We start from the raw sequence: 12,211 nt of genomic DNA, 5'->3' as shown, positions 1-12,211 counted from the left end.
GGACACAGGGACACACGGGGGACACAGGGACAGACGGACACAGGGACAGGAGCAAGAGGAGCCAGTGAGGCTCTGCAGTCTGGGTTTGGCCCTGAGGAACCCCCGGTGCCAGGGCCTGCCAGGCCTCGGGGTCACTGTCCACCGCTGACCACCAGCTCCTGTGGCCACCCCTGACCTCGGGGTCACTGTCCACCCTTGGCCACCAGCTCCTGTGGCCACTCCTGACCTCGGGGTCACTGTCCACCCCTGACCACCAGCTCCTGTGGTCACCCTGAACCTCGGGGTCACTGTCCACCCTTGGCCACCAGCTCCTGTGGCCACTCCTGACCTCATGGCCATTGTCCACTCCTGACCACCAGCTCCTGTGGCCACCCCGGACTCCCCAGCCCCGCATTCCCCCTTGTGGGACCCCAAATCCCCAAATCCCAATGTTCCAAGAGTGTGGGAAGATCTGGACCCGCACCCCCAGCCCTGAGTGACCACTGAGTGACCACTGAGTGACCACTGAGTGCCCGGACTCCCAGAATTCCCCAGGGAAATTCCCACCTGTGGACTCCGAGGCGTCCGAGGGCTGCCGGTGGTGGCCGGGGGACCTTCGCTCCGAGGGGGACTCGCCCAGGGACGAGGAGAGGCTGCTCAACCTGGGGTGGGAACGGCAACTCGGCAACTCGGGAATGGCCGGGATGGCCCCTGGGCACTGCCAGGGCGGGTGAGGTGACCCCTGGTCACTCCCAGGACAGGTGGAAATGACCCCTGGTCACTGCCAGGACAGGTGGAAATGACCCCTGGTCACTGCCAGGCCAGCTCAGGTGACCCCTGGTCACTCCCAGGCCAGCTCAGGTGACCCCTGGTCACTGCCAGGCCAGCTGGACACGCTCTCTGGCCGCTCTGGAAGATCCCAATCCACGGAGTCTGAGCTGTGGCACGGCCTGGACATCCAGAGGGATCTCCAGGAATTCCTTGGACACCTCCAGGGATGGGATCCAACCCTCCCTGAGCCCCTTCTGGTGCTTCCCAACCTTTTTCCCATGGAAAAATCATCCCAGATTTCCAGCCCTGGCACAGCTCGAGGCCGTTCCCTCTGGTCCTGCCCCATTCCCCGGGATCAGATCCCAAATCCCCTCTGGCAGATCCCAAATCCCCCTGAGAGATCCCAAACCCCCCCTGGCAGATCCCAAACCCCCCCTGGCAGATCCCAAACCCCCCTGGCAGATCCCCCTTTTCTCTGGGATCAGCCCCCCCAAGGAAAAAGCCCTGAGGATTTTCCAGCCCCTTTTTCCATGAGAAGCCCAGACCTGGGCACAGCCCTGGACATTCCCGGCCAATCCGGGGGAAAATCAGGATTAACCCTCGGGATTACCCACGGCCAAGCCCGGGTCAGCCCTTGTTATCCACCCAAAATCCCTTTTTTCCCCCCAAAAATCCCCGAATTCCGGGATCCGTGGCATTCCCGAGATGTTTTCCCTTAAAAGCCACAATTCCAGGAATGCCCAGGTGCCAGCCAGGGGGATCCAAGGGGATCCAGAGGCTTTTCCTGCCCCTCTGGAAGCAGCCGGGGCTTAACCAGGCTATAAAAAAGTCGTTTAATTCGGCTTAATTAAAGCTCCTTAATTGCCTCGGGGGCGGCCCAGCCACGGCAATTCCCACAATTCCCACAATTCCCATTCCAGCTGGGCCTCCAGAGGGACCCCAGCTCTGCTCTCCCTTCCCAGCTCCCAAAAATCCAATATTCCCAAAATATTGCAGCTTGGAATGGGAAAAAAAATTCCCTTTTCCCAGCATTTCTGCCCACTGGCTTCCTTCCCACAACAGGTTTGGAATTCCCAGCTGGAAAATCCCACGGAAACCTGGGATAAACCAGGGTTCAAAGCAGGAAAAATGGGAAAAAAATCCCATTTTCCAGCATTTCTGCCCACTCCGTTCCCTCCACGCCGTGGTTTTCCAAGGAACAACAGAATTCCAGGGGCAGCTGGGATGAGCTGCGGGGTTCTTCCCAAAAAATTCCCAAGTGTTTTTGTTGGGAATGCTGCAGGATAATCCCACAATTCCCAGCTTCTCCCTGCCTCCCAAACCCTTCCAAGCTGCTCCCAACCCCTGCCGGTCATTCCTGGGTTTTTTTTTGGGATCTGATCCCGCTGGGAATCTCCCACAGGGCCCTGCGAGGAGCCAGGATTCCCAAAATCCCACCAATTTTCACGGGAACAACCCCGAATTCCCAAAGCCCCCAGGGAAATGGAACGTGGGAACTGCGGGCTTTGATTCCCGAATTAACAAAAACTCCCAGGGGAAAAAAAAAAAAAAAACCAAAAAAAAAACCTCGGGGGAATTTTTTCTTCCCACATTCCGGCGGCGGCCGCCGAGTTCTGGGGAGGAATTCCGGGAGTTCGGAATTTCTCCTCGGATTTGCAACATTTGGTTCCCTCCCTGCCGGGGGCTGCGGCTCCGCTGCCCTCCCTGGGAAAGCACCAGGGAAAGCCACGGGGAGAACGGGCAAAAACGGGAATTTTCCCCATTTTCCCCGCTTTTTAAACCTGGTTTATCCCGGATTTTCCAGCTGGGAATTCCAATTCCAGTGTGGGAAGGAAGCCAGTGGGCAGAAATGTTGGGAAAAGGGAGTTTTTCCCCATTTTTCCTGCTTTAAATGTGGTTTATCCCAGATTTTGGTGGATTTTCCAGCTGGGAATTCCAATCCCGCTGTGGGAAGGAACCCAGAGATCAGAAATTTTGGGAAAAGGGAATTTCTTTCCCACTTTTCCTGCTTTAAACATGGTTTATCCCAGATTTTGGTGGATTTTCCAGCTGGGAATTCCAATTCCAGTGGGGGAAGGAACCCAGAGATCAGAAATGTTGGGAAAAGGGAGTTTTTCCCCATTTTTCCTGCAATGAACGTGGTTTATCCTGGATTTCCATGGGATTTTCCAGCTGGGAATTCCAATTCCAGTGGGGGAAGGAACCCAGAGATCAGAAATGTTGGGAAAAGGGAATTTTTCCCCATTTTTCCTGCTATGAACGTGGTTTATCCCAGGTTTCCATGGGATTTTCCAGCTGGGAATCCCAAACCCTTTTTTTGGGAAGGGATGGGAAGGGATCCCATGGGGACGGCACCGCCCGGGGCAATCCCAAATGTTGGAAATCGGGAATTTTCCCCGGTTTTTGTTGGGTTTTTTTCGGGAATTCTCCAGGGGAATTCTCCAGGAAGCTGCTCCAAGGGTTCCCGGCGGGGTAATGATTAACGGGAGCCGCTCCTGGAAAAGTGGGAAGTGGCAGAGCTGGTTTGGCCGGGAATTCGGGATCCTGGAATTCCCTGGCCCCAGGGGATCCTTTTCCCTCTCCCTGGCACGGGGAATCCGCGGAATTCTGGGGCTGGGAGCGATCCCGGAGCCCCGGGGGTGAGGGAGGGAACCGGGCACTTCCAGGGATGGAAATCCAAGGAATAACCCAGGGCAGGACCCAGGATTCACCCCTGAAACCCCAAACAATCCTGGAATTCTCTGGGATGGAAAAGATCCCTAAATCCCAAAAAACCCCACCCTAATCCCAATCCCAGGGACATTCCCACCATCCCAGGGATCCATGGAATAACCTGGGATAGGATCCAGGGCTGATCCCAGGAATCCCAAATAAACCAGGACAGGGAATCCTGGAATTCTGTGGGATGGAAAAAGCAGGAAAAAAACCCGGGAATTTGGTGGGAAAATGATCCCCGAAATTCCCGGGATCTGCTCCATTCCCAGGGCCCCAAATTCCTCATTTTCCACCCAAATCCACGCGGGGAATGCCGTGGCTGGAGCAGGGATCCCAATCCAGGAATCCTCAGCTAAATTCCTGAATTCATCCCAGAAAAACCTCCAGGGTTTTCCAAGGGTTTATCCCACAAAAAAAAAATCCCCAAATTTGGTTTAAAATGGAGCAAAACAAACAGGGAAAAAGCCAATTTCCAGTGGCGGATACTGGAAATATCCCAAAAAATCAGAAAGGTTTGGGATATTCCCACCCCACTCCCCAAATCTGGGAGTTTTATCCCAAAACGCTGCTGCCCTGAGGGATTTATGGAAATGTGGGATGGGCTGAGCCCTCCCCATTCCCAAAATCCCGGAGTTTTATCCCAAAACACTGCAAGGATGGGGTGGGAGGTCGTGGGCTGGGCTGAGCCCCCCCAGAATTCCCAAAATCCCAGAGTTTTACCCCAAATTCCCATCTTTCCCCCCAAGGAAGGGGGTGAGGGCTCCAGGACGGGCTGAGCCCCCTCCCAGATCCCCCAAACCCCCAGAATCCCAGAATTTCACCCCAAAATCCCGGAATTTCACCCCAAAGCACTGCAGGGATGGGGCAGGAGCTCCACCCTGATCTAAATCCTTTCCCCTGAGCCCCAAAATGCCAGATTTTCACCCCAAAATGCCAGATTGTCACCCCAAATCCCCGCGCAGGAGGTGCAGACGGGGCTGAGCCCCCCCCAGAGCCCCAAAACCCCAGCCTTTCACCCCAAAACACCCAAAACCCCAGCCTTTCACCCCAAAGACCCCAAATCCCAGCGTTTCACCCCAAAACACCCCAAATCCCAGCGTTTCACCCCAAACCACTGCCGGGGCGGGGCGGGGGGTCCAGGACGAGCAGAGCCCGTTTTCCCCCAAGCCCCCAGAGCCCAAAATCCCTGAATTTCACCCCAAATCGCCGCTTTCCCCCCGAGACGCGTGGTGAGGACGAGCAGAGCCCCTTCCCACAGCCCCCAAACCCCCGAATCTCACCCGAAAACACCTCAAATCCCGGCATTTCACCCCAAAACCCTGCGGGGTCCGAGACGAGCTGAGCCCCCTCCTCTAAGCCCCCAAACCCCCGAATTTCACCCCAAACCGCCGCTTTCCCCCCGGCAGCGGCGTGACGCCTCCCGGAGCAGCCGAGCCGGGTGTGGGGGATAGAGGGGACACTGTGGGTCTGGGGACACTGAGTGACCTCGGGTATGGGGGACACGGGGTGACCGCGGGTGTGGGGGATAGAGGGGACACTGTGGTTCTGGGGACACTGGGTGACCTTGGGTATGGGGGACAGTGAGGATTTGAGGGGACACTGGGTGACCTCGGAGTGCGGGGGACACAGGGACAGTGAGGGTTTGAGGGGACACTGAGTGACATCGGGGTGCGGGGGTTATGGGGACAGTGAGGGGGTCACAGTGACTTCGGAGTGTGGGGGACACGGGGGACAGTGAAAGGACACAGAGTGACCTCGGGGTGCGGGGGTTACGGGGACAGTGAGAGTTTGAGGGGACACACGGTGACTTTGGGGTCTGGGGACACTGAGTGACCTCGGGGTGCGGGGGACACAGGGACAGTGCGGATTTGGGGGTGTGAGGGGACACAGGGTGACCTCGCAGCGTGGGGGGACACCCATGGGGACAGCGAGGGTTTGAGGGGGACACGATGTCCTGGGGGTGTGGGAGGTGACGGGGACAGCGAGGGAGGGGGACACAGAGTGACCTCGGGGTGCGGGGGACAGCTGGGACGGCGAGGCTTTGGGGACAGCGAGGATTGGGGACACCCATGGGGACAGGGTGGTTTGGGGACACAGGGACAGTGAGGATTTGGGGACACCCATGGGGACAGCGAGGCTTTGGGGACACCCTTGGGGACACCCCCAAACCCCGAAACCCCCAAAGAGACCCCCCAGGACCTCGGGAATTTCTGGGATCCAGGGAATCCCCCGACGCCCCTTCCCAAAAATTCCCAAAATTCCAGCTCCTCCCGGATCCCGAACTCCACAAAATCCTGGGGAAAAGCCCAAACCTCCCAAGGAAGCCAGGAGCCCTCTCTGTTAAAAGGTTTTTATTTAACGTTTTCAATTCGAGGTAAAATACTTTTATTTTTCAGAGTTTTTTTTTTTTTTTTCCTTTTTTTCCGTTTTTTTTTTTTTCAACTTCCATAACAAAATACGGAGCTATGGGATACCCCTGGAAAAAAATATGTATATTATCCATAAATTTCTCTAGCACTCCATCATATATATATATAATATATATATGCAACCCTTTTTTTAAATCTGATTTTTATAGAAATCGGAACTTTTTAAAGGCACAAATTCCGGATTTTTTGTCTTTTTTTTTTTTTATGGTTTTTTTTTTTTGCCCCTCTACTTTACACCCTATGTACAAAGCCACGCTCCCCATCCCAAATTCCATCGATTTTCCCGGAGGATTCCTGCCGGATTCCCACCGGGCAGAGTTCAAATCCCTCGAAATCCCTCGAAAAAGGGGTTTTTTGAACCCAAAGAAAAGCGTAAATATCGGTTTAAAAAGCGCTAAAAAAATCAAAGTTTTTCCCCGGAAAACCCAAAGTTTTTCCGGATTTTTGATGATTTCAACCGAGAGAAAATTCCTGGTTTTTTTTTTTTTCAATCCCACCAGGACGCGGAGACGCGAAAAAAAAGAAAGAAACCAACGGAAAAACAGCTTAAAATAATAAAAAAACTCAACATAATTACGGAATAAATAAAAAAATCCGGGACAACCCCATTAATGCTGTTGGGATTTTTCCTCCTTTTCCTCCTTTTTGGGGAATTCCTCCCCAAAAATTCCCCCTTTTCGGGGTTGTCCCATCAAAAAGTCTTTTTTTTTTTCTTGTTTTTTAACATTTTTCCTACGGATTTGCTACGAAAAAGAAGCGAAATTAACCAAAAAAAAACGGCTGGAAAAACGGGATCATGCTCCGGGGCAAATTCATCCAGGAGAGAATTCCAACCATTCCCAACTTCCCGAGGGTTTGTTTTTATTAAACGGTTTGGCACGTTGGAATTTTAGGAATTTTTCCTTGAAACTTCCGATTTTTTTCTCCATAAAATTTTGATCTGGTTGATTTTTTTTTTCCTTTAAATCCTTTTTTTTTTTTTAAACGTTTTCCTTCTCCTCTTCCTGCTTTTTTTTTTTTTTCCTTCCTCTTCCTGCTTTTTTTTTTCCTCCTCCCGGGCTCCGTTGGGAATTCCGGAATTCCCGAGAGGCGCCGGATCCGTCGTCCTGAGTCCGGAATTCCCTGAACTCTCCCAAGTTTTTTATTTCCGTTTTCATTTTTAATCCTTTTTTTTTTTTTTTTCATTTTTTTGCAGTGCAATGGCTGTGAAAAAAAAAAACCCCAACGTTCCCACCCTTCCCAAAAAACCCCCAATCCCAAAAAATCCTTTTTAAAGCCACAAAAACTCCAACTTCTTTCCTCCTCTTCCCGTGGGATTTCGCCTCGAATCCGAAGGATTGGAGGGGGGGGAAAATCCGGGATTTCCCCCCGGTTTTGTTTGTGTTTTTCCCGACGGTTCCGGCACTTGGATTTGGGATCGGCGGCGGGAATTCCGGGAAAGGCCTCCTCGTGTAATTCCTGAGTTCGTCCTCGCGCCCTCTCCGGGGTTTTTTTGTTTTGTTTTTTTTGGGATAATCCAGGGGTTTTCCACCCCAAATTCTTTGAACTCCACATTCCGAGGATCCCAAACCCGGCCGGGTTGGGACTTTGGGAATCGCTCCCGGTTCCTCTTCCAGCAGGGAATTTCCTGCCCGCGCCGTCCCCCCGGAATTCCCGACATTTGTGAATCCTTGGGAATTCCCGGCTCCGCCCCGGCCTTCTCCAGGGTTTATCCCGCTGGGAGCACAGTCCGGAGCCTCCGGAATTCCGCTGCGCGGGGAACGGCGGGATTTGGGATTTCCCCCCCAAAAACCAGGAGGGATCCACGAAATCCGAGCGCTCCCGGAAAGAAAATTCCCAGAAAAAGTCCAAACGTGGTTTTTGTTTTCTTCTTTAAGGCATGAGTCAAACGGGGAGAAAGGGGGAGGGTCCAAAAATCTGGGAATGGCGCCGGGAATTCCGGCGTTCCCGGGACTCACCACAATCATTCCAGCGCTCCTTCCAAGCATTCCCAAAAATTCCACCCACACGGATTCCGCAGCGGGAAAGAAAAAACTCCCACTGCGGGCACACGAAAACAAAAAAAACCAAACCCCAACATTTTTAATGCGTTAGGATTAAAGGCATCCGGTTAATTTTGTGTTATTCCCGTTCCCATTCCCTGAAAAAGTTTGGAGAGTTTTGCTCATGGCTTCTGTGAGAGAGAGAGAGAAAAAAAGGCGGGAAAAGGGGAAATTTCCCCGGAAATCCGCCGGGAACGACGCGGCCTCCATCCCGATTTTCCGAGTTTTCCTGAATCCTCTCCCCCCCGCCCCAACCCCGCTCCGTGGACAGTGCAAAATTCCCGATGCAAAATTCCCAAGCTCCTCCTTTTCCCAAAAAAAAAAAAAAATTTACAAAAAAAAAAAAAAAAAAAAAAAAAAAAAAAGATTGAACCAAACCAGCTCCTGGATGGCCGGGGAAACCTGGCATCCGTGAAAAACGAAAAATCCCAAAAAACCCCCCTGGGTCTGGAGATTCCCGGTGTCCCAAAGAGCCCGGGAGCGGCCCCGAGGCCGCGCCTGGAATTCCTCCATCCCAGTCCTGGAGCTCGAGCCGGCTTTTCCCGGGAAAAGCGAGCGGGAATTGCGGCGTCTTCACCTGCAAGTCAACAACAGAAACAACACAAAGCCCGAAGCTCCCCGCCCCCCTCCCTTCTCCCACCCCTGAAATTCCCTAAAAATTCCCAGACCTACCCCGCCCCCCTCCCCGCCCTGATCCCAAACTGCTCTGCAACCTTGCTACATAAATACACGGATGTTTTTCCGGGTGTTTTCCAAGGTTTTTTTGTTCCAGCCGGGATTAGGTGTCGGAGGCGGCGGCCACGGCCTTGGGGAGGTGCCAGATCCCGTTGGGCCGCGGCTCCTCGGGCATTTCCTGCCGGGAATCTCCGTTCCAGCGGCGCTTCAGCCGCAGCTTGGGGGGCATCAGGGCGTCCTCCCTCCTCTCCTGGCCCCCGGCCTCCCCGGAGCAATCCCGGCCCGATTTCTCCGCGCTCTCCTCTCCGGAGGCCGCGGCCGGAGCAGGCACGGGGATCCACGCCGGAGCCGCCGGGCGGGCGAAAACCGGCACCTTCTCCTCCTCTTCCTCCTCCTCTTCCTCCCCGTGGCGTTTCTCCGGCTTCTCCTCCTCCTCCTCCTGCTGCTGCTGCTCCTTGTCCGGCGCCGGCTCCACCTTGACGCGGGGCAGCGGCGCGCCGGCGGCCTCGGGGCTCTCCAGCCGCTCGCGGTTCTTGCGGCCGGCCGGCGGCGGCTGCAGCTTGATGGGGAACTGCGGCTGCTCCTCCAGCGGCACCGGGCACTGCAGCGGCGGCACCACCAGCGGGTAGCGGGGGAAAGTCCGCGGGCTCAGGTGGTAGTTGAACACGGAGCAGGCCTGCGAGTGCAGGTAGTGCTTCATCTCCTCGGGGTTGAAGGAGAAGCAGCTGCTGCCGGCGGCGGCGAAGGGGCTGAGCCCCGGCGACGGGCTGTAGGAGAAGAGCGTGGGCGTGAGCGACAGCGCCGGCGAGATGGGCACGTTGAGCACGCCGGGGCGGCCCGGCAGCGGCGACACGGCGAAGGGGCTGTGCGGGTGCTCGGGGAACATCCCGGGCCGCGAGAAGAGCGGCAGCACCACCTCGGGCTTGCGCTTGGGCCCCGCGGCCGCGGCGGCGTGCGGCGCGGCCAGCAGCTCCGGGGGAGAAAAGGGGGAGAAAAGGGGGAGAAAAGGGGGAGAAAAGGGGGAGAAAAGGGGGAGAAAAGGGGGAGAAAAGGGGGAGAAAAGGGGGCAAAAGGAGGGAAAAATGGGGAAAAAGGGGAGAAAAGGGGGAAGAAAGGGGGGAAAATGGGGGGAAAAGAAGGGGAACAGAGTTAGGGGATTTAGGGATTGGCGGGTTGGAGGTTGGGGAGCTGTGGGAAGAGCTGGCTGAAGCTCGTGGGGATAGCCTGGAAATGCGTGGAAGTATTTTAAGTGGGGATGGCATCAGTCCATGGAAACGTCTGAAATATCCATGGGGAAAACCCAAATATCCACGGAAATATCTCAAATACTCATTGAAATCACTTCTCTGAGGGGGAAACTCATCAATCCATGGAAATGTCTGAAATAGCCACGGGAAAAACCCAAATATCCATGGGAAAAACTCAAATAGCCACGGAAAAAACCTCAAATATCCATGAAAATATCTCATCTGAGAGGGCATCTCAGCAATCCATGGAAATGTCTCCCAATATCCATAAAAATCCATGGAAATATCTCCAATGTCCATGGAAACCTCTTCTCTGAGGGGGAATTTCCTCAATCCATGGGAATGGCTGAAATATCCATGGAAATATGTCCAATATCCATGGAAATATCTTGGATATCCACAAAAACCTCTCCTCTGAGGGGGGAATCTCATCAATCCACGGAACTACCTCAAAGACCCACAAAAACATCTCAAATTCCCACCCAAATCTCTCCTATTTCCACCAAAAAACTCCGCGCAGGAGGGGAAAATCCTGGAGAAAACCCCCAAATTCCAGGTTTGCTGTCCTAACCCCCACCCTGTCGGGAATGAAAAGGGCTGGGATTAACCAAGAGCGTTCCAAATTCTACCAATTTTTTTTCCAAGTGCCCCAGGGAGAGGAGGGATCAGGAGAGGGAGCCGGGAACCGCCCGGACTCGTTTGCTCCCAGTTAATTATGGAATTACAGCTCCAGACACATCTTCCCACCCCCGTTCCTTGGCTTGGAAAAGACATTCCCTCCTCCCCTCAAAAAAAAAAGAAAATAAAACAAACCCCAGCAGGGCCCACACAGGTGAAGGAGACACCAACACCTGGAGGAATTTTTCCCTTTTTTTTTGTTGTTTTTGGCCTTCCCGGAGCCTTGGCAAAACAAAACCTCGGAGATTCCCTCAGGGAGGGGAGGCAGCCCTGGAGATGGCGCCGGACAGAGGCTCCAGCCTGGAAAAATCCCTTTTTTCCCCACACAGAACCTGCTTTTATCCCTATTTTCCCTGCTGGGTTGGTGTTCCAGGCTCTGCCCTGGAGGCTGCATCAGGATCCTCCAAATCGAGACTTTTTTGTGGAGAAAAGTTTGGAATTTTTGGGAACAACGACTTGCAGACAATTCTTTTATCTTTATGGATTCAATAATCACCAATTTCCCCACTTTTTCTGCTTTTTTACCCTGCTGGACCAGCCTTGCAGGCTTTGCCCTGCAGCAGCTCGTTCTAGGCCCAGCTCCTCTAAACCGAGATTTTGTGAGGAGAAAAGTTTGGAATTTCTGGGAATATTGACTTCCAGAGGGTTTTTCCATCTTTATGGATTCAATAATCACCAATTTCCCCACTTTTCCTGCTTTTTACCCTGTTTTTTTCCCTGCTGGACCAGCCTTCCAGGCTTTGCCTGCAGCAGAACGTGCCAGGCCGGGCTCCTCTAAACCGAGATTTTGTGAGGAGAAAAGTTTGGTATTTCTGGGAATATTGACTTCCAGAGGGTTTTTCTGTCCTTATGGATTCAATAATCACCAATTTCCCCACTTTTCCTGCTTTTTTTCCCTGCTGGATCAGCCTTGCAGGCTTTGCCCTGCAGCAGCTCGTTCTAGGCCCAGCTCCTCTAAACCGAGATTTTGTGAGGAGAAAAGTTTGGAATTTCTGGGAATATCGACTTCCAGAGGAGCCTTCTGTTTTTATGGATTAATTTTCCCACCGTGCCTGGGTGGGGACAATCCCCCAGCTGTAGGAATTTGGCTCTTAGGGGCTTTAATTCCATCGAAAATCCTCTTGGAAAGACTCCTTTCCCAGGAAACCGCTGCTGACTCCGGGATAAACCTGGCAAAACTATTTTAGGGCAAAAAAGGGACATTTGTGCTCCATTCCCAAACTCTTCCTCATTATCCTTTCTCCTCCAGAGAAATATTTATGATTTTTAGTCAAAATCCAATGAATTCCTGGTTTCCTCCAGGACCGCTGCGATCCTTATAGAATTCCTCCCAACTCTGGGGCAGGAACGGGTTAAAAAAGAGCAAATTTTGTTTGAAAAGGAGTGGGAAAAGGGGGAGAGAAGGGAGAAGAAGCCGTGGATTTGTACAAGGCCCCACAAACTCACCTGAGCCCCGGCAGGATTGCATCCCAAGGCTGATCCTCTTATCCCACAAATCCCAACAATCCCCGGGGAAAGATAAACCCTGAGCCCACATCCCCCACAGCAGCCGGGATTTGCTCCCAGGTTTTGGCTTTTTTTATCCAGGCTGGCTGTGGAAAAAAACAAATTCCACATTCCTGGGGTTTTTTTTGGGGTTCCCCCCCCCCCCCCCCCCCCGGCCCCCCCCCGGGTT

At 53.4% G+C, this 12,211-nt stretch overlaps 2 protein-coding genes across 2 annotated transcripts in view; both read right to left on the bottom strand.

Annotated features, from left to right (window-relative positions):
* ARHGEF11 (Rho guanine nucleotide exchange factor 11) overlaps nucleotides 1-4,770 on the bottom strand; it is a 33,379-nt gene extending 28,609 nt beyond the window's left edge. Inside the window, exons 1-2 of the mRNA XM_041475544.1 lie at nucleotides 4,746-4,770; nucleotides 547-753 (exon numbers count right to left, since the gene is read on the bottom strand). Coding sequence (XP_041331478.1) covers nucleotides 547-753; nucleotides 4,746-4,770 — 232 coding nt within the window. The remainder of the gene's footprint in view (nucleotides 1-546; nucleotides 754-4,745) is intronic.
* A 1,033-nt stretch (nucleotides 4,771-5,803) lies between these two features.
* Nucleotides 5,804-12,211, bottom strand: part of LOC121357868 (ETS translocation variant 3-like) — a 10,335-nt gene continuing 3,927 nt past the window's right edge. The window contains 2 exon segments of the mRNA XM_041475553.1: nucleotides 5,804-9,566; nucleotides 9,568-9,799. Coding sequence (XP_041331487.1) covers nucleotides 8,715-9,566; nucleotides 9,568-9,799 — 1,084 coding nt within the window. The 3' untranslated portion in view covers nucleotides 5,804-8,714.

This window comes from Pyrgilauda ruficollis, unplaced genomic scaffold (genome assembly GCF_017590135.1).
Source record: "Pyrgilauda ruficollis isolate IOZ18807 unplaced genomic scaffold, ASM1759013v1 scaffold350, whole genome shotgun sequence".
In the NCBI taxonomy this organism is placed as follows: domain Eukaryota; kingdom Metazoa; phylum Chordata; class Aves; order Passeriformes; family Passeridae; genus Pyrgilauda; species Pyrgilauda ruficollis.
The sequence above is the reverse complement of the archived record's forward strand: the minus strand, read 5'-3'. Positions and strand labels throughout refer to the sequence as shown.